The 22,338-nt window shown below is 34.1% G+C and overlaps 2 protein-coding genes across 4 annotated transcripts in view; both read right to left on the bottom strand.

Moving 5' to 3' along the window:
- The window catches only part of inaD (inactivation no afterpotential D), a 2,962,486-nt gene that overhangs the window by 1,480,814 nt on the left and 1,459,334 nt on the right, over positions 1-22,338 (bottom strand). The window lies entirely within an intron of this gene.
- On the bottom strand, positions 16,958-18,187 carry LOC122416424 (uncharacterized). The gene is made up of 4 exons (XM_043429374.1): positions 17,881-18,187; positions 17,460-17,790; positions 17,132-17,272; positions 16,958-17,045 (listed from the first exon to the last, which is right to left on the bottom strand). Exons 1-3 carry the CDS (start codon positions 17,882-17,884, stop codon positions 17,194-17,196), a joined length of 414 nt encoding a protein of 137 aa, XP_043285309.1. The 5' UTR covers positions 17,885-18,187; the 3' UTR covers positions 16,958-17,045; positions 17,132-17,193.

The following is a 22,338-nucleotide window of genomic DNA, read 5'->3' on the forward strand; positions in this document are numbered from 1 at the left end:
TTTTACCCCCACCACCGCGAATCGTTTTATTCAGAGAAAATATAGACTCGGCGAGAGCCTCAGGCCAGCAGACGACAGGGCTGTCAATGTACTTGTCCCGAGACTCTACCGAGTCTCTTGATATATTTGATATTTTCTTACGGTTCGAAATCATTTTCGTTGTGTGATTTAAGAAGTTTTGTTTACATTTTTTGTGGTATAATGTGAAAACGGGCGATCATCAATGAAATTGTCCAAATTTTTTTTCTCCGAGAGGGGATTTTTACGGCTTGATATCAAATATTTTTTCTGTGGTAGTTCTAAACGACAAAAAATATTCTTAAATAAGATTTTCTAAAGTTCTCCAATGTTTCTATTGTGATATTTAAAAATTATTTCTCCAATGATTTTCTTTAAGTTTTATACAATTTATAACAGTTTGATATTCTTCGAATGTTTGAAGTGATACCCTCAATTTTTCAACCATTTCGAACGTGTCCATAGATTTGTGGGATTGAAATCATATTCCGTAAGGTTTTTTAATATTTTGTATCATTGTGGAATTTTCCCCCGTCATTTATAAATTTTGTTTTCAATTGTTTTGATAAAATCATTGTGAATAAAGAAAATATGAAGATTTTTCAATGAAACGAATTGTTTGATTGATTTTCTTTAAAATTTAACAGAAGGAGAAAGTTATTTCATTTAAAAACGTGCTTCCAAGAACTTTTTGAAGCAATCTTTTCCATTTGTATTATCATGCCCAGAGATAGAAAGTTGACGCACCCACGTCGATGCACAAAATTTTCAAACTCTGCATGTAGCCACCAAGGTTCAACCGGACAAAAGAAAAAGTATGAAGTGCGTCAAGACCAACAGAATTGCTTACTTTTTAATATGAGCATTGCATTTTGAAAACATAACTTCTTATGCCATTCATAAACAGGCCATCGCTGAATTTTTGTAACGTTTATCATTATTTTTTATTATTGATTATTATTTATAATCCATATCCAAATCCTATAATTCATGTATAATTTTTATTATTTGTAGATATCAAGAGACTCGGTAGAGTCTCGGGACAAGTACATTGACAGCCCTGTCGTCTGCTGGCCCGAGACTCTCGCCGAGACTATACTTTCTCTGAATAAAACGATTCGCGGTGGTGGGGGTAAAATTGGCATGTGATTATCTTTAAATGCGAAGCCTATGAGTTATGTACGACTTTGAAAATTGAACTTTCAGCTAATTGAGAAATTCTCTATCGAATGAGCCCAAAATCAGCATTATTGCTGAGAAAAAACTTTGCACGGGCTCAAGATTATGCAAAAGTTACCAACACATTCAAAAATTTATGTGCCTGTATATTATATTATAACACCATCAAATGCACTTTGATGCTATCGAGTTTCTGATTGGTTGGATCTGACGACATCCATTTTTAGACGTTGTGATTGGTTGTTGAAATTAGTTGTTGATGATTGGAAATCTGACGTCAACTTCATAACGTAGCACACGGCGCAGCACAGCTGATAACAGCAGTCATAAATTCGATCGATATACATATATACCCCTAGGGAAAAAAAAGGTTGGGACAAGTACATTGATGGTCCCTCGTTTGCTGATAATTCCACCCATAAAAAAAACTTTAAACAAATTTTTTTTTTAATTGTAAAAAAAAATTATTTCATAAAAAAAATACAGAACAATTCGAAAAAAATTTTACAAATCTTGAAAAAACGTTATGTTAAAAAAAAACTAATCTGCATCTATTTTTTAAAGTGTCAAAAGAATCAAATAACAAGTAAAAAATAATAAACCGAAAAATCGCGCTTGAAATCATTTTGGAAAGCGATGCCTCATTCTTCTTATGAGATTCGAACAGCTAAATCAACTGAAAAAAATTCCATCTAATTTACGTGCGGCATTAAAATTTATTATATTAATTCGAGGCCAAGTATTTTCTAATGAATTGAAAAAAGTTACCATTTGAATTACGTGCAGCACTAAAATTTATGATATCAATCGGTGGACAAGTATTTTATTAGTAACTCCAAATTTTGACATTATTGAATTGTTCTAAGAAGCTTTCAAATTCAAAAGAATCACATGCAAGCTAGTCATTTCTTACTCTATGGTCGCAGAGACTTATAAGAAAATCGATTCTTCTCAGACTTTCAGGATCCTCTGGTATTATTCACAAAATTCGACGTCGATTGGATCGATACAAATTATGTTTAAATATGTGTTAAAAGTACTTGTCCGGCCCATCACTTTCCGTTTAAATTGTTTATCCAAATAAAAGTCAGAGCTTGTCTAGAACTGATGGATCACAAGCATTCATGCAGAGGGAATTGAGAGAATTATCTTCAAGTAATTTTTACTTAATTGCACTAATTTAATAAAAAACGGAAACAAATTATTCCGCAATATAGAAGGGATATTATTGTGCATCGATAAATGAAAAAAATTGTACATAATGTATATGTTCAAGCTTCCAAAATAACTCTGCAGTTTACATTCGATGCGGGCAATTTTTACTTCCCACTTATTGTTCCAGCGAACGAGTTCCATTCGGAATAAGAACTAACCTATACTATTATTAAAAACATAAAATTAATAATGAATCGCATTTCAACAAACTTTTAACGAGATTCTGCCGTGCCATTTCGTTTTTTTATGATTGATTCTTTATTGAATGAATAGTGATGGGCCGGACAAGTACTTTTAACACATATTTAAACATAATTTGTATCGATCCAATCGACGTCGAATTTTGTGAATAATACCAGAGGATCCTGAAAGTCTGAGAAGAATCGATTTTCTTATAAGTCTCTGCCACCATAGAGTAAGAAATGACTAGCTTGCATGTGATTCTTTTGAATTTGAAAGCTTCTTAGAACAATTCAATAATGTCAAAATTTGGAGTTACTAATAAAATACTTGTCCACCGATTGATATCATAAATTTTAGTGCTGCACGTAATTCAAATGGTAACTTTTTTCAATTCATTAGAAAATACTTGGCCTCGAATTAATATAATAAATTTTAATGCCGCACGTAAATTAGATGGAATTTTTTTCAGTTGATTTAGCTGTTCGAATCTCATAAGAAGAATGAGGCATCGCTTTCCAAAATGATTTCAAGCGCGATTTTTCGGTTTATTATTTTTTACTTGTTATTTGATTCTTTTGACACTTTAAAAAATAGATGCAGATTAGTTTTTTTTTAACATAACGTTTTTTCAAGATTTGTAAAATTTTTTTCGAATTGTTCTGTATTTTTTTTATGAAATAATTTTTTTTACAATTAAAAAAAAAATTTGTTTAAAGTTTTTTTTATGGGTGGAATTATCAGCAAACGAGGGACCATCAATGTACTTGTCCCAACCTTTTTTTTCCCTAGGGGAAGTTTATGGTTTGATATCACGTCTTTTTTCTCAAAAGATCCTTATTTATGTTCAGATGACTATAAGATTTTAGTTTAAATATCTATGAATTGTTTATAATTTTCGGCGTATAACGTTGGTTTTCACGAAAAAAGACCTATTTTTCGTCGACATTATACTGAAAATATTTCGATAGAGGTTTATTCTTGGACTTTGGTGATTTTTCTCCTTGTCTTCTAATATGTTTCGTCCATTGGGAACTCAAGAGCATGGAGCAATGCGTGTTGCGGGCCGAGATATGATTTTCCGCTGATAACGTTAGGAAAAATAAAGGAAAAGAGGAAAGATAGATCAAATTCAAGACACAACAAATCCAACGGAATTGGCCCTTTTTAAATGTTGCTTTTGCATTCTGAATCTAGACATTTTCGTGTCATTCAAAACGTGTCCCCGATGAAATATATTTCCAAAGTTTGCAAGTGACCGCTGAGATCCAATTATCTACAGTTTGATAGTTGCTGAAAAAAGGCACCCGGAAACATTTATTATCTCAGAACTCAAAGAAGCAAAAAAAACTGAGCGTACTTAATTCAACAGGAGCAACGGAATTCAAAGACGTTTAAGGTATCTGCATTGGTTTTGGAGAAAAACAATTTCAGGAGAATTCAGGAATGAATTTAAAAGTTTAAAAACTCAGAATAAAATAGAAAACGGAAAATTTAGGAATTTAGAAAAGCTGAAGACGTTTGTGATGAATTTTTGAGATTACATGTTACGGTTGGAGTAAAAAATTTAAATGATTGGCACACATGCTGCGACACAAAAATATGAAAGTTTGGAGGTATTTGCTTCATACCGCAGTAATATAAACTTCAATAGTATTTAAAAAGAAATACTTTAAAACTTGCTAAACCAAGTTCTATTACTCATTCTCATAATCAAAGATAGGGGGTGATACTTAACACACATATTTATGCACAGAAATTTCAGAGTTCGCAGGTATCTGCTGCGATTCAATATATCTGCGCAATAAATTTTGAAGACAGCAATTTAAAATCTATCGATAAATGAGCAACTGAAGACTTCTGTGATGAGTTTTTTACTTCATATATATGTTACAGTTAGTTTTAAAAAGTAAAATGAGTGGCACAGTATATGAATTTTATAATTCGCAGATTTTTGCTGTATTTCAATAATCCAAATCTATAGTATTATAGAGAAAAGTTGGCAAAAGTCATGATGTTACGTTGAAATGACATAGCGAACATTGTATTCAGAAATTCTGTATGTTCTCATGGATGTTAGCAGGCATTATATTTGATCGCATCCAAAACGGAGCAACTGTAGACTTAGTGTAATGAATCTTTTCACTAATAATTCCACATTTGTAGTTTGCAAAGTGGGAATACTCAACATACATGTCATTTCATAAGTATTGTTGTCAAAATTTGTGTTTGCCTACTTCATTCCAAAGATTCGACTTTTCATATGATCAGCAAACAAAGCATCCAAAGACTTTTTGGAATAAGTTTCAAAATTTGTTACTCGACAGACCAGGTGAAAAAAGAATAACTACACTTATATCAAGACCAGAAACTGTTTTGAGAATCTGATGTACAAAATGTGAGATTGATGATCATAGCTGGAAACCTCTTGAATCACGTTACTACAATCAGCATGAAGAAATAGTAGAAAATCATAGGACACATATTAAGCAATTAATTAATGATATGTATCGATCCGCTGCAAACCGATGGAGTCAAAACAAGGATCGGAGAGGGCAGAGCCAAACTGAATATGAAGCAAAATATGGGAAACATGAGAAATAAATTAGAAAACATTTATTCAATTAAAGTTTACAACATCATTCTAACAATTCTGTGTGTTTTTGTTGTATTTATTCATATATATAATCTGACGCCTTCATATATATAACCTAGCCTACTGACGATATATTTACACTGGACAATATTTCTCGCACTCTGTTTTAATTGAAAGATTATTTTAGTTAACGCTTATTTCCAGTCGAACAAAATCATGAAATCTTGAAGTTTTCGTTGACATATGCATCGCGCATTTTTTATATCCTTTTTCGCACACATATCACAGACTACATTTACGCGGCCGCTTTGATACTGGTTTAGTATATCACAAAATTTAACGAAATGAATAGTAATATGCACTTCGTTAGATGACGAAAATTATTTTTAGTTATCCCGCACGCACTTCGTAACATCATAACCCCAAACGTCAACATGACGTGAAACTTCGGCTGGTGACTTTCGAGCTCTCGGCATGTGACGTCAGTCCGCGACACCGCCGCGAAGTTAGACCGAGGGACATGAGGCCTTTGGTGGTATTATATACAGACATGTCAAATTTCTAAATGTGTTAGTAACTTTTGCATAATCTTGAGCCTGTGCAAAGTTTTTTCTCAGCAATTACGCTACTGATCGTGTTGGTTTCGGGCTCACTCGAAAGAGATTTTGAAATTTAGTCTCCAAACTAATTTTCGCTTAACAAAACATCTCTTGAGCTCCACAATGCCAGAAAATGACATGCCAGTTTTACCCCCACCACCGCGAATCGTTTTATTCAGAGAAAAGATAGTTCGGCGAGAGCCTCAGGCCAGCAGACGACAGGGCTGTCAATGTACTTGTCCCGCCGAGACTCTACCGAGTCTCTTGATATGTACAAACCATGTGTCAGTTTTTGATCGCATGAACAGAGTTTCGACATTACGAAGTGCGTGCGGGATAAATAAAAAAATAATTTTCGTCATCTAAAGAAGTGCATATTACTATTTATTTTGTTAAAATTTGTGATATATTAAACCGGTATCAAAGCGACCGCGTAAATGTAGTCTGTGATGTGTGTGTGAAAAAGAATATAAAAAATGCGCGATGCATATGTCAACGAAACTTTTCAAGATTTCATTATTTCGTTCGATTGGAAATAAGTGTTGACTGAAATAATCCTTCAATTAAACCAGATTACGAGAAATATTGTCCAGTGCGAATATATCGTCACTGGCGTGGTTATATATCATTTGTAAATAGTAGGGTGAGCCAAAAAAACTAACCTATCGAATTTAAGGGCTCAAATGAGTCTATATACTCAGAGAAAAACTCTCCCGTTGGGAAAAATTTTTAGCTAAATTTTAAAAGGTGTCGGTGGCCATTTGAAATTTTCCATTTAAATAACTCATAGAAAACTGTTGTTGCATTAAAAATGCTGTTAGTTCTAAACGTTTTGAGATAAAAAAAAAATCAAGCAGATTCTTGTAGGGCATTAAATTCTCTAAAAAATCACGCCCCGGTCGATTTCAAAAAGTAATGAATTCGTATATTTACGGCCTATCAAAGTTGGAAAAAGCAAAAATATGCAGTTTTAAGGCTTCACGATTAAAAAATTTCATTGTGACGGTCCAGACTATACTAAAATGAATTAAAATGTGTAAGGAATTTTGTTTATAGAATAAATTTGTTCAAACATTTTTTTTAAAGATATTCATCATTTTTTTTATTGCACTTTTAAACATATACAATGTTTTCAGTTTTTAATTAAATTCATTTTATTGCAATTAGGATATTCCTGACGATGTCTTTGCACTACTTGCAAAATAAATTGTTTTTCTTCCTCATTTTTCGTTAAAGTTCGATTGTAAGTCTGGATTAACGCAATACCTCGTTCGGCAATATCATTAACACATTCGATCTTCCGAATAGTTTCGAAGCACGATTTGTATGAGTCATTTTCTACCCAGTCCTTTGGCTCAATATCTAAAAAGTCCGGCGATAACTCAAGTTGGTTAATAAATTCTAACGATCTTTTTGTGACAAAATCACTGATGTCTTTCGACCAAATCGTGTCAAGTTGATTTTTAACTCCCGAGTGCCCGCAGGGCCAAAAGACGGGAGTTATGCGTTTCACTGCGATCAGTGGGTGGGGGGATATTCCTTTGTCGCCAGTTTTCTCGAAAACGGTGATAGTTGTCTTAACCAATTTTGTGCTTGTCCTTCTGTGAGTGGCAGAGAGTGTTCTAAAGCAAATTTAATCAAAATCTATTGAATATTTTCCTTTTTAATTGATATTTACGCTATACTCAGTTTAAATATATCGCATCATATTCGACTATCGACTACTTCACGCTGTTCTGGATCGCCTTTCATTCAGCTCTCAGCTATTAGCGATCCGCACTATCGATGGCGGCGCTCGTGTCCCACGGAAATATGGCGCTATTGAAGTGCAATTTTGACAACAATTATGCATGATTTTTATTAGTTTTTTTTTCCTAAATTATTTCTGGAATTAACGACACAAATGCAAAAAAAATGCACCACTGATTTGTTACTCTTCCAATTTTTTTTTTCTATTACTCAACCCATGAATCGAGACGTCTGCTGTTTGTTGTGGACACTGCATGTGAAACGGAGAATGCACGCTGATGCGAAGCTAATAAACAAATTGGGAAACTTGACAAAAGAAAAACTTATTGTGTGCAGGACACTGAATTGTCGGATATTCAGCTCACAGTGATGTTAAAACATTGTGTCACATTTTTGGACATTTTTTCTTGAAGTACATGTTCAAAATATACAGTACTTATTAGGACAGTTAATCATTCATTTTTTTCTTAGTACAACGTGTACAATTAATACGACGATCGAAAAAAAAAATCGACAATTTCATTAACTTTTTTTCATTCAATAAGACTGATTTGATGGTATTCTACAAAAAAACCAAAAAATAACGATTGATAGGCAAAAATAAAGGAAGAAAACCCCCGACTGAAAAAATTATATAGTGTATTGAAAAATATAGTGAAAACGAGAAAATATCATGTAAAATAATAATAAAAATTATTGGGACTGAGAAATCGTAGTGAACTTTAAAAAGTATGAAATAACAAATGTTTTAGTAAATAAAAATTATTGGGACTGAGAAATCGTAGTGAACTTTGAAAATTATGAAATAATAGATGTTTTAGTAATAAAAAAAAATGAGTGTTCGAAAAAACAACTTTGTTAAAAAAAATGTTTGAAAAAAAGGTTTAAAAAAAATTTATGTTATAAAAAACAACTTTGTAAAAAAATGTTAAAAAAAAAATTTGTGGTAGAAAAACAACTTTGTAAAAATAATGTTTTAAAAAAACATTTAAAAAACTCCCGACTGAAAAATTGTATAGCGTATTTAAAATAAAACGAAGTCGAGAAAAAAATGAATGTTAGAAAAAAACAATATTGTAAAAAAAGGATATGCGTTTCCAGAAAATGATTTTTTCTTAAGAAAGTTGCAGTAAACTTTGAAAAGACTTAAATAAAAATAGATTAATAATAAGATAGATAAGAAACCATTTAATACAACTCCCTCGAGATTCGATTTTTATGGTTAATATCGATTGATGGTAGTTAAGTCATTTATATATGAAAATAAAAATTTTAATATAGTAATTGTCGAAGTTGAATGATTGTACAAAGAATGAAGGTGATAATAAAACAAAAAAATTTTACACACAAACAACTAAAATATGTTATAATCATAATGGAGTTTAATATTTGTCGGGAGATGTCTCTAACTCTTACTCAATGATTTGATTAGAGACTTCTCCCGACAAATATTAAACTCCATTATGATTATAACATATTTTAGTTGTTTGTGTGTAAAATTTTTTTGTTTTATTATCACCTTCATTCTTTGTACAATCATTCAACTTCGACAATTACTATATTAAAATTTTTATTTTCATATATAAATGACTTAACTACCATCAATCGATATTAACCATAAAAATCGAATCTCGAGGGAGTTGTATTAAATGGTTTCTTATCTATCTTATTATTAATCTATTTTTATTTAAGTCTTTTCAAAGTTTACTGCAACTTTCTTAAGAAAAAATCATTTTCTGGAAACGCATATCCTTTTTTTACAATATTGTTTTTTAGATAATGTAATTTTTTTTCATCAATCTTGTTTTTTTCTTTTTTTGTAGCGTTAATCATTTTCGTTTTAATTTTTAAACTTATACTGGAATCAAAAAATGACATTGCCGCAAGTTTTTCTGTCAGATACCATAAATGACGCGAAAATGTTGACACAGTGGCGTTCGAAATTTCTTCATTGATATTTTTATAGTTTATCAACTTTTTCAAGAAATTCAAGTCTTGAACTGGAGCTTTTATCGGACAAGGAGCTTCAAACCATGCCTTTACGTAGACGATACTTATAAAAATACAAACGTCGCTTAACCCGAGTAATTCTTTTTTACTGCCAACTTTGAATTGTTTTTGGAACATATACATTTTGAGGCAATAGATGGCCTTGGACATCCATCTCGCATGATGAGTTGCTCCAGGAGCTTTGAATGTGATAAGATTAGTTTGGATGCCGTCTAAAAAAATGTATACTAATTCCAAAAATTCTTTATAATCATCACTTGGATGGCGTTCCTGAAACAATTTGATAATCCTTAATTTATGTATTCGAATTAATAAAAACTTCAATAAACTAGATCTAATTAACAAGATTTAAAAAGTTTATACATCGAGTTGTTTTGAAATAAATTCCAATATACCATCTCTTTCGTCTATGACTTTGGTACGTATAATTGCGTTGTCTAATCCAGTTGTGTAATTATTTTGATCAATATTTTTCCAACTTTGCCGAAACCGTTCAAACGCAGAAACATTTGGACCAGACATTGAAGGTAAACAAGTTTGGCATGCTTTCTGGAGAACCAACTCGTAAATATGGTGTCGGCAAGCGAAAAAGAGGAATTTTTTTTCGAGCATACGCTCCAACAGCGCACATGCCCCACTATGCGGTCCTACAATAATGAACGCGGTAAATTAAAACGGAGAAATAATCAAACTTCAACTATCATTTAGTTTACCTGTATTGGAGGCCGTTGTGTCAAAGCATAAACCTTTTATGCAGTCTGTGATTCCCCATTCATCCAATGAATCTATTATTGATAAAGCTTGATGTTCTCCTGTTCCACTTTCAATCTTCGGTATGCCAAGTAATTGTTCGAAATTCAAGTCAGATACAAGAACTGCGAACCTATCCACTTTATTATAGCCACAAACATCCTGTAGAAATTTCGTATCCCAGTGGAGGACAAGATTTTTTGGAAATTCAATATTTTTCCTTAAATCATCTACAATATCTTTTCTAGCTTCTTGTCGACGTCTTCGAATGGTGTTGTAGCTCAAATTAGTGTCTTCAATTGGTACCCCTAGAGACTCGGAGACCGCACCGAGAATGTATACTGCGCTTCTGTTACTAGTATTAGTTCGATCAAGAGCGCTCACAACTGCAGGATTTATAACGTCGATTTTTTTTTGTTTCTTATAATTTGCTATATCGGGATCCTCTAAATCTGAATGAAATCGTTTTAAATCATTGGAGAATGATGAAATAGATTTTTCGAGTTCATGTTCAGATGAAGAATGAAAAGAAATACTCCGACTAGCACCTAAAAATTTGAACAAATTAGAAAAAAAAATGTTTATAAAAAAAGTATACTAACCATTGCAAGAAAGTACTTACTTGGTAATTCCAGCTCCGGAATAAGTGTAGATTCCACGGTTGAACGTCGCAATCGTTTGTCGTCGTTTAACAAAGCTTTTTGGTCATCAGTTAAAAACTGTTCGGATGATTTTTTAGAAATATTGAACAACTTCTCCAATTTGTTGTTGAAGTCGTTTTCTTTCTTTTTTTTTGCGACAGTTTTTTATTTTTTCTAGATTTCAAAAGATTCTTCCACTCCCGAAACAACTGTTCAATTTTACCCACAACATAAAATCGTTTAATTGTGGGAAGATTAAATTTGCTCCATATTTGGATTACTGCATCAGCGACTTCTGTAGCACTTTTCCGAATAGTTAGGTTAAGAGATTTATGTTTATAAAAGAATAAACTCAAAATTTGTCGATTTGTTGGAACTTTACGGTCACTGATTTAGCTAGTTTCAAAACCAACTAAAAATATTGAATTTCTTGCCGTCATAATTGTTACTACACTAATTCACATGAAGCAATCAACTCTGACTCTTCTCGCAGTCAACAAACTCTTCTCGATGAAGTTGTTTGTTGAAGTAATGAAAAACTTCAGAGCCACTGTCGACTTTGCCGGGAAGCTATACAATACTATACATGAGCTAACCATGGAAGCGATAGTTATTTCTTTACCGACAGCTGTAAAGGTAGTGGATCAGTCACCGAACCACACTTTGAATTTTCGAAATTAAAATTTTTCGATGTCGGTTGAGTAATGACAAAAAGACTCTGTCAGCGTATGCAAGGCGATGGCAAAAATTCGCTGACGGGGGAGGGGGGTTTTTTGTGATCGATAAACCCTTGTGGGATTTTCAATTACTGAAATTGCAGCCCTCTCTCTCTCAATCACGGTCGCGAGATATCGACTGATCGCTCACTCTCAGTGAACTACCATCAAAAAGCCCAAAAAGTAATCTTCATGCACAAAACCCGTAGTATGTGAAGGAATTAAATTTCTTATACCTATTACCATAATAATTGGGAAAAAAATTTCTCCAAAAAACAAGGGAATCATTATTTTTTTTTTTTTTAGTGCAATTATATTACAGAAGTTTGACAATAAAAATTGATAAATATCTGAAATTTTTTTTTTCGAAAAAATTTAGTGTATAAGCAATATTTCTTACGCACGTTATTCTGTTTCAGTGTAAGTTTTTCCATTTAATTCGAACATTTCTCATCATAAAGCTTTAAAACTGCACATATTTGCTTTTTCCAACTTTGATAGCCCGTAAATATATGAATTTATTACTTCATAAAATCGACCGGGAAATGATTTTTTAGAGAATTTAATGCCCTACAAGAATCTGCTTGGTTTTTTTTTTATCTCAAACCGTTTAGAACTGACAGCATTTTTAATGCAACAAAAGTTGTCTATGTGTTATTTAAATGTAAAATTTCAAATAGCCACCGACACCTTTTAAAATTTAGCGAAAAATTTTTCCCAACGGGAGAATTTTTCTCTCAGTATATAGACTCATCTGAACCCTTAAATTCGATAGGTTAGTTTTTTGGCTCACTCTAGTAAAAAGGTTATACATACGACTAAATAGAACAAAAACACACGGAATTGTTAGAATGATATTAGAAACTTTACTTGATCAAATGTTTTCTAATTTATTTCTTGTGTCATCATTATTTTTAAACATCCCCATATTTTGCTTGATATTCAGTTTGGCTCTGCCCTCTCCGATCCTTGTTTTCACCCCATCAATTTGCAGCGGACCGATACATATTATTAATTCGTTCCCTAATATGTGTCCTATGATTTTCTACTCCTTCTTCATGATGATTGTGGTAACATGATTCGAGAGGTTTGTAACCATAATCTTGAATTGCACATTTTGTAAATCGGATTTTCAAAAAAATTTCTGGTCTTGGTATACTGGGTAGTTATTCTTTTCCCATTAGGTCTGTCGAGTGATAAATTTGGAAACTTGTTCCAGAAAGCCTGTGGATGCTTTTTTTGCTGATGATATGAAAAGTCGTATCTTCGGAATGCGGTGTGCAAACACAAATTTTGATAACAAAACTTATGGAATGACATGTATGTTGAGTATTTCCACTTTGCAAACTACAGATATGGAATTATTATAAAAAAAATTCATTCCGATAAGTCTACTGTTGCTCAGTTTTGGATGCGATCAAATATGATGCCTACCAACATCCCCAGAAACTTACAGAATTGCTGAATGCAATGTGCGCTATGTCATTTTAATGTAACATCATGACTTTTGACAACTTTTCATTATAATGCTGTAGATTCGGATCATTAAAATACTGCAAAAATCTGTAAACTATACAATTTAAATACTGTGCCATTCATTTTACATTTTGACTCTAACTGTAACATCTATATTATGAAGTAAAAAATTGATTATAAAAGTCTTCAGTTGCTCATTTATGGATAGATTTCAAAGTGCTGTCTTCGAAGCTCATTGCGCAGATACATTGAACCGCAGCAGATACCTGCGAACTCTGAAATTCCTGTGGATAAATATATATGCTACGGATCACCCCTTATCTTTGATTATGGTAATATGTAATGGAACTTCGTTCAGCAAGTTTTTAAGTGTTTCTTTTCAAATAGTATTGAAGTTTGTATGACTAATATACAGCGAATACTTCTAAACTTTGATATTTCTGTGTTGCAGCATGTGTGCCAATCATTCAAATCATTTACTCCAAACGTATCATGTAATCTAGAAAATTCATTACAAAAGTCTTCAGCTTTTCTAAATACTTCAATGTTCCTTTTCTATTCCTTTCTGAGTTTTCGAATTTCTAAATTCATTTCTAAATTGTCCTGAAATGGTTTTCCTTCAAAACCAATGTAGGTACGTTAAACGTCTTTGAATTCTATTGCTCTGTTGAATAAAGTTCGCTTAGTTTTTTTTGCTGCTTTGAGTTCTGGCATTATAAATGTTAGAAGTTTACGGGTACTTTTTTCAGAAACTATCAAACTGTGGATAATTGAACCTTAGCGGCCGCTTGCAAACTTTGGAAATATATTTCATTGGGGGCACGTTTTGCATGAAACGAAATCTCTAGATTCAGAATGCAAAAGCGACATTTAAAGTGGGCAAATCTGTTGGATTTTTCGTGTCTTGAATTTGATCTATCTTTCATTTGAATTTTGAAGAAAAGGGATAAATAAAATCTGTTCTATTAAGGAAATCTTTACGTTAGTTCTTTCTCGGTATGAAGACTTGGAAAAAATCGCCAAAGGCCACGGACAGACCGGTGACGAAATATTTCCAGTACAATTTTGACGAAAAATAGATCTTTTTTCACGGAAACCAACGTTATAAGCCGAAAATCATATTACAGCCCACGAAACGCATTTCTTCACACTCTTGGGTTCCTAATACACAAAACAGATTAGAAAATAAGGGGGAATATCACCGACGTGCAAGAACAAACCAGTGCCGAAATATTTCCAGTATAATTTTGACGAAAAATCGGTCTTTTTTCGGGGAAACCAACGTTATAAGCCGAAAATCATATCTCGGCCTCCAACCCACTTTCCACCGTGCTCTTGGATTCCTAATAGACAAAACATATTAGGAGACAAGGGAAAAAATCACCGAAGTCCAAGAACAAACCTGTGCCGAAATATTTTCAGTAAAATTTTGACGAAAAATAGGTCCTTTTTCGTGGAAACCAACGTTATAAGCCGAAAATCATATCTCGGCCCTCAACCCGCTTTCTACCGTTCTCTTGGGTTCCCAATAAGCATAGCATATTAGAGTAGTAGAAAAAAAATCGCCCAAATCCATGGACAGACCTGTGACGGAATATTTTCTGTACAATGTTGACGAGAAATTTGTTGTTTTTCGTGGAAACCAACGTTATAGGCCGAAAATCATATTACGGCCCACAACACGCATTTCTTCATGCTCTTGTGTTCCCAATAGACAAAACATATTAGAAGACAAGGAGCAAAATCACCAAAGTCCAAGACCAAACCAGTGCCTAAATATTTTCAGTACAATTTTGAAGAAAAATTGGTCTTTTACGTGGAAACCAACATTATAAACCGAAATTAATTTCTCGGGCCTCATCCCGGATTCCTCCATGCTGTTGAGTTCCTAATAGGCATAACATATTAGAGTATAAGAGAAAAAATCGCCAAAGTTCAAGGGCAGACTTGTGACGAAATATTTTCACTACAATTTTTACGAAAAATTGGTTTTCTATGGTGGAAACCAACTTTATAAGCCGAACATCATACCCAGGGAAAATAAGGTTGTGAAAAGTACATTGATGGTCCCTTATTTGCTGATAATTTCATGAAAAAGATTGTCCCATAAAAAAATGTTCGTATTAGAATGGAATCTATAAAAATGTACTAAGCAAATAATTCATAGAAATTTACACTAAAATCCTATAACCGTCATAACATAAATGAGGAACTTTTGAGAAAAAAGGCTTGATATCAAACCATAAACTTCCCCTGGGGAAAAAAAGGTTGGGACAAGTACATTGATGGTCCCTTGTTTTTGGATGACATAGAAAAAAGATTCAGAACCAGGAAAAAAATTCTATAGAAATAATAAACGAAAAATTGAAAAGTTCAAAAAAATTCAACAATAAAAAACAATCGAAAAAAATTCTGTAAAGAAAAATAAAAATTTTCAAAAAAATTCATAAATATTGAACAAATTGAAAAATGTACTATCCAAGTTACATGCAGTATAAAAATGTATGATATCAATTAGAGGCCAAGTTTTTATTGATAATTTGGAATATTTATTGAACAAATCGGAAACTTTAATTGAAACTCATGATAATTATTTTCAAGAAAAAAGTTAATGAAAAAAAAGTCATAACGGAAGTTACGTGCAGTAAGTACTAAAATGTATTATATCAATTTTGAGGTCAAGTATTTATCGGTTATTCGAAATATAATCTCCGGCGACAAATGAGCGTTGAGAATTCTTGTCGGGCTCACAACGTTTTATCAAAATTACTAAAAAATTAATGGAAATAAAATCATTAAAAATTCACATGAAAGTAAATTCGTTACTTCAACAAGGTACACACTTTAAAGAATCGATTCCCCTCCGACTTTCAGGATCCCCTGGTATTATTCACAACATTCAACTTCGATTGGATCGGTACAAATTATGTTCAAATACGTCTTAAACGTACTTGTCCGGCCCATCACTTTTTATTCAAATTGCTCATTCGAAAACAAATCAAAAACAAAGTTAATGCATGTCTTAATATTAAGGAACAGTAATTCCCGAGAAAAAAATTTTCCTTCGAATCGCTCTTGTCAAAATGAAACGAAAATGAAAGATAAAGTTGATTAATCTATTTATATCATATGAAGTCAGATTTCACAACAAAATAATTTTTCTCCAAATTCCAGGAATCCACGTGTCGTACTCGACTAGTGGTATTTATCAAAATGTGTACGTGACTATAGAAAAAAAAACATTGTATGGCTGAGTAGGTTCGAAAATTTCTTGTAATGTGCCTGATTATTTCTCATTTTCATTGGTTCTCACCGAATGGTATGTGTTCACTGAAGAAAATGAGAAGTGGATATTGCTATAAGTAGACTACATACAGGTATGGCGCCCCCCACTCCTATCCCCACTCCTTCCCCCACCACAACACCTTCCCACTCCAAGCTATTTTTTCCCACTCCACAGGTAAATAGCTTGGCGGACAGATGTGAGGGGGGAAGGAGTGGGGATAGTGCGAGAACTACCATACCTGTATGTTTTCTACTTTTTTGTGCGTTTACCTTATTAATTAAGGTGAAGTTGAAGATGATAATGATGATGATGATGATGATGATGATGATGATGATGATGATGATGATGATGATGATGATGATGATGATGATGATGATGATGATGATGATGATGATGATGATGATGATGATGATGATGATGATGATGATGATGATGATGATGATGATGATGATGATGATGATGATGATGACGAATGACTATGGAGGTAATAATTTTTTTCTGAAAAACGTGTAGATTAAAGATTTTTCACTTTATTTTTTTTTTGCAGCTGAATTCAAATATTACAGGAATTTTATTGATTTTAATTCGTTTGGAAATTATTTTTATTCGTTTCGCTTCTTCTTCTTTCTCCTGAAACCGAGAAAACGAATTTTTTTAAATATACTTTCTTGTTTCGATGAAGGAGGTTTTCATGTTTTAAGCAAACTTATACTTACGGGTCTTCTTCTTCTGCTTCTTCATCGCTTTCCAGAATAGCCACTCTCTTGAACTCATTCTCCTATCGTCGTATATTTGGAGGGCGTGGAGATTCGAAATCGAAGGGTATAAGCCTCCATTTCAATTTCTTTTTTTCCTCCCTGAAAAATTTAAAAAACGAGATACTAAAAATACTGCATACGTAAATAATATAGAACAAATTTAGAAAACGATCAAATCAAATAATTTTTTCACGATTTTCAAATTTATGTTAATTACAAAAAATTGTATGTTCGATATTTAAAAATAACAAACGTTTGTGCAATAATACTAGAAAAATAAACTCACCGTTCCACGAGGTCCATATCACTTCTATTTCTTTTTGGAAACGTCACGTCGATCCACGAGGACGGTTCACCTTTTCGCTTGAGGAGCTTTTTTGCTTCCCTTCTTTTCTTCAGGGCTCGAGAACGTGCGGCGTTCTCCCGACGCTCGATCTCCGTCGCTCCCCGACGATATTGCTGCACTCTCGTCCAATCTCGCTGATGATGCTGGTAATGATCGTGGATGGTGTCGTCATACACCAATTCCACCCGCCTTACACCATCCGTCACATAAACCCTCAATTCCGCATGAGGTAAAGGGTCCGATGGTAACACATAATCCTCGTAGTACAGAGCTAGAACAAAAAAAAACAAGGAATGAATTACGATCTCACATTAGAACTTTTTATTTTTCACCTTCACTATTTTTTAAACTTTCAACTTACTCATTTTTGAAGTTTTTTTCACTCCACTCGTGCACTTTGGAAGCAGAATTGTTAATGAGCTCTAGATCGTCAGTCTCATAGGGATGGATAGTTTTTCCCCACTCCTTTTTTCTGCTGAATCTTTGATTTCATGTCTTAGCTTCAGTCCCACGCTGACACCAGGATTCGGGTTCGTGCTGCTATTTTTTTTTACTTGAGTTTTTACTTGAAGAGATTTACCCGTTTATACGCGAAACGATGAAAAAATTTATATGTAAAGTTATGCTAGTATTTTTATTTTCAGCCGCTTATTGATGAAATCTTACAACTAAAAATTATTTCCAAGAAATTTAAAGAGATTTTCCGTCGTAGACTGTTACGAGTTGACAAATTTCAAATCGGAACAGTGTTGTGATTTCAGAAATCACTGCTTCCATCGAATTTCGAACGAAATCAGGGTATTGTTCACCCATTTTTTGCCGAGTTTCTTCCATTATTTTTCCCAAGTAGTCTTCTGTCTCAAGGATTCGCATTACATCCTGCTGCCCGCCGCTTGCAATGTGGAGATCATGGGTGGTGGAGATTATGATGGTCACACACATATTTACTGCTGCACTCTCACGCTCAAGTTTTTGCACATGAGCGTCGATGCACTTGCTGACTTCTTTCAACTTCTTGAAGGTCGATCCCTGTAGGATAATATTGCACTGTCGAACTCTGGTGGGAACCTCTCCAATTGCTGGCATACTAGTGTTGCTGAAGCAGACTGCTGATTGTTGAAAGCAGGAGGTAAAAACGGTGCAATGCGATCCATGAACGATTTTTGTTCCAAGCATTCTTTCAGCGTCCCAGCGTGGCCCTCCAAAATAATTTGAAATTCGATCGTAGTCCGATTTAAAACTTTGCCATCCCTCGATATTGAGAGTTACTCCGATGAAAGAATTTGTCAACAATTTGATGATTGGTGTAAGAATTCCGGTTTTAGGAGAAAGCTCATAACCTGATCCAATTATTTTCCCGAACGAATTATTCATCCCGTAAACAACTCCCATCACGAGCTGAGATGACGATGATGAAACTCGTTGCACCTCCGTCATTGTTCCGGTATACTCCATTTCTTTGATGCTTCAGGTTTGTAGACACTTGAAATAATGATAGCAGATCGGAAAAAAATTCCGATTTATATATTTTCCCCCACCTCTCACCGTCTCAATCACAACGTGATTGGATAAAAAAATGATATTTTTCATTATTTTTCGAAGTCAAACGCCGCCTCCGTTTTTGCGGCAATATATACATATATTCACATATACTGTAACGGTACGTTTGTGCTTGTGCACACCGTCACGCCAAGATTCGAGCAATTCGATAATAAAGAAGAGCGGGCATGAAGGAAAAACAAAAGTAAAATGAAATTAGATTGAAATGACAAATGTTTTATTCAATTTTTAATTGTTTTAAACCAAATTACAAAAATAAAGGCTTTTTATTTGAAATCGAGTTTTTCCGCTTTATTTTAATCGCATGTAAAATTTTATTTCCGGTATTTTTCTCCACACAAAAAGAAAATAATTTTCGCAGAATTAATTATGATGACTTTCGCAATGAATTTAAGCTCGCTTTTATTTGAATAATGATAGTTTCGCTTGCAATAATAATAATTCAATAATTCTCACCAACGCTGGTCTTGATAAATTTTTAATTAATTTTGTTTGATAATTCGATCATTTGATAATTTGATAATTGAGCTATAATTCTTAGAAACTCACTTCTTGACTCTATACAATACAAATTAATTGTTCGAGTGGATTTTTCTGATCGATCTCACTCTTTTGACTCGATATAATTCAAATAAATTGTTTTCAGTGAGTTATTTCGCTTTTTGAAATAATTTAATTGGCTCTAAATGACTCGCAATTGTCTCGTTATGAGAATAAAGAAACTTGGTCGGTTTTAATAATTTTTAATGAATTTAATTAATTGAACTGCCACTCAGAAAACAATGATTCGTTGGAAAAGAATCTACCCAGAGATCTTGAGACAGAACGAAGCCGAACTGTCCCGGCCCCTCTGGCGTGGAAAGGTAGAAGTCCTACCCAAGAATCTTGTGACCGAACGAAATCGAACGGCCACGGCCCTCTTGGATAGAAAAAGGATAGGAAATCTACCAGGAATCTTGAGACAGAACGGAATCGAACTGTGCCGGCCCTCCTGGATAGATCGGAAACTCTCACCTAAGAATCTTGAGTTCAAACGAAATCGAATGAACCCGGCCCTCTTAGCGTGAGAGAGGAAAGGTGTTATTCTATTTGAATTCTGAGTGGGATATCAGCGATGTTATTTTGCTCTTTGTTTTTAGAGCTATTTTTGAAATGAGTGAAAATTCTATGTTTCTTTATTCTTTCAATTTGGGCGAGTTCACGCGGCGAGATCCGGAGGCAAGACTGGCTTTTGGTTATGGCATGCGAGTCGAGCTCTCAGGGATTCGAGACGTGACTGGCTCCTAGCGTGGCGAGATTCGAGACAAGACTAGCTCCTAGCGTGGCGAGATTCGATATGAGACAAGCTACCGGAGCTTCTGCGCCGGGGTTTTTATACCCTCTCAAACAAAGGAAATAATAATAATAATGCGCTTGGACTTTGTCCCTTACTCCAATTCGCTGCGCGACTTAATCTTGAACCAGGGACTCCCACTCTAAATTCTCTGATTGGTGCGCTAACTCCCCCGCGTGGGTCCCAATTGACCGAGTCGAGCTGCAGTCACACTGCGCATGTGCAAGAATTCAATAAAATTTAATAAAATGAATTTTGGATCGATTTTTATCCCTTTAAAGTCTTCTTCTATTATTTGATTTTGTTTTCTATTGATTCTGTTCACAAGATTATTTTTATTTGATTTTATTCATTAATTTGCCGAAAGCCACGTTCTTGCACGTGCCTGCTGAAAGTAGGTCATCGCGCATGCGCACTGTGCACGCTCGATCTATAAAAGAAAAGTTTTCTTAAGTTTTTAAATAATTTTAATCTGAAATTTTCACCAAATTGTCCACAATACGTTTCTTTAACAATCCGCATCATTATTTTCAATAAGAAAGAGTTTATTTAATTGAAATTGAATAAAATCAAGAACTTTGAGAATCTAGGGAGTTTTGGTAAAATGAAATTGAGTTGGCAGCGCTGAGCGCCTCACTTCCCGAGCGCCGCTTCGCGAAGTGACAGTTTTTCAACATGGCCGCCGGTGTAAACACTCGTGCGTGCCATGTCGTCGAAATAAGTGTTTAAGAGTGTGTTTCGCTTCAATACATATATTCACACCTACTCACATGCTCGCATCTGGAGACAGAAGTCTCCTGAAGTTTTCGAGCACACGTGCAAAAATGCAGCGTCGACGTTATTTTCCTCGAGAGAGAAAAAAATGAAAGTAAAAATATCTGGTTAACAGTTCGCCACGTTTTTTGGTGAAATATGCAGAATCTCCGATCATACCGGACAACCTTGATAACCGAACTTGATCCTTCACATCCGTTCTACTCAGCATTAGACTCGATAGAATGTGGGAGTGTGATGGAAAATCATTCTACTTTTTGTATTTCGATTTAACTTCGATCCGTGTGAACGGAACTCGATCAGCATTTTATCCTCATATCCATGTAACGTTCTTCGGTGAATATGAATCCCTGTGAATTATTTTTTATTCTACCCCCTCTTTTTCCTATACTTCGTTGGTATCATTTCGAGATGCAACGAGTGGAATTTTTCAATCTATTCAAATATCGAAGAACTCTTTTGAAAATCTTTCATTTGATTTCTGACATTCAAAGAGTTCGTTCGGTTAAAATGTCTCAAGTTATTCCGCGATATTTATTGGGTGAATTATTCAAGTTTTTACTGCGTCGTGTTCCGCGTTTAGCTTCAAGATGGACGGATACTAAACAGAAGGAAATGATGTATCATTTACCTTCAGGTGTAGTGCTTCGAAAAATTCGTGGTGCTTTATTAGATTTATCGAAACGTGATATTATCTACCGCTGGAGGACGGGGTATTTTCACGCTACTCCTCTGATTGATTCACTTGTCAGGGTGATACGTCGCCGAGGATGGAGTGATGATCCTGAGTTAGCAGGGATATTTGACGAACGGGGTAAGTGTCAAACAGTTTATGAATGCAGGTGTGAGTAAGCGAGTACAAGTGTGAAGTAAGGGAGTAAGTGAGAGTGTGAAAGTGAGTGAGAGTGTATGTGATTTAAATTCTCACTCAAATTCTCATAAAATCATTGTGTGTACAGTGCGACGATACCCAGAATTGTGTAACGAAGAGGAGCGTTACGATTTCAATGAAGAAGGACGCACAGATTCCGACGACCACGACATAGATGATACTCCTAAAGCCGAAGGTCATCCAAAAATCGATTGCTGGATCGATACGCGAGCCCCGGTAGTGATAAAGCCCTGGGAAATCAAGATAACGGGTCCATCGTA

Source organism: Venturia canescens, chromosome 9 (genome assembly GCF_019457755.1).
Source record: "Venturia canescens isolate UGA chromosome 9, ASM1945775v1, whole genome shotgun sequence".
NCBI classification, from domain to species: domain Eukaryota; kingdom Metazoa; phylum Arthropoda; class Insecta; order Hymenoptera; family Ichneumonidae; genus Venturia; species Venturia canescens.

What these genes read in the sequence shown, in the direction of transcription:
- LOC122416424 (XM_043429374.1), bottom strand. An exon ending in GATATGGACCTCGTGGAACG is followed by an intron (nt 17,273 to 17,459) that starts GTGAGTTTATTT and finishes TAAATTTTTCAG; the next exon opens with GGAGGAAAAAAAGAAATTGA.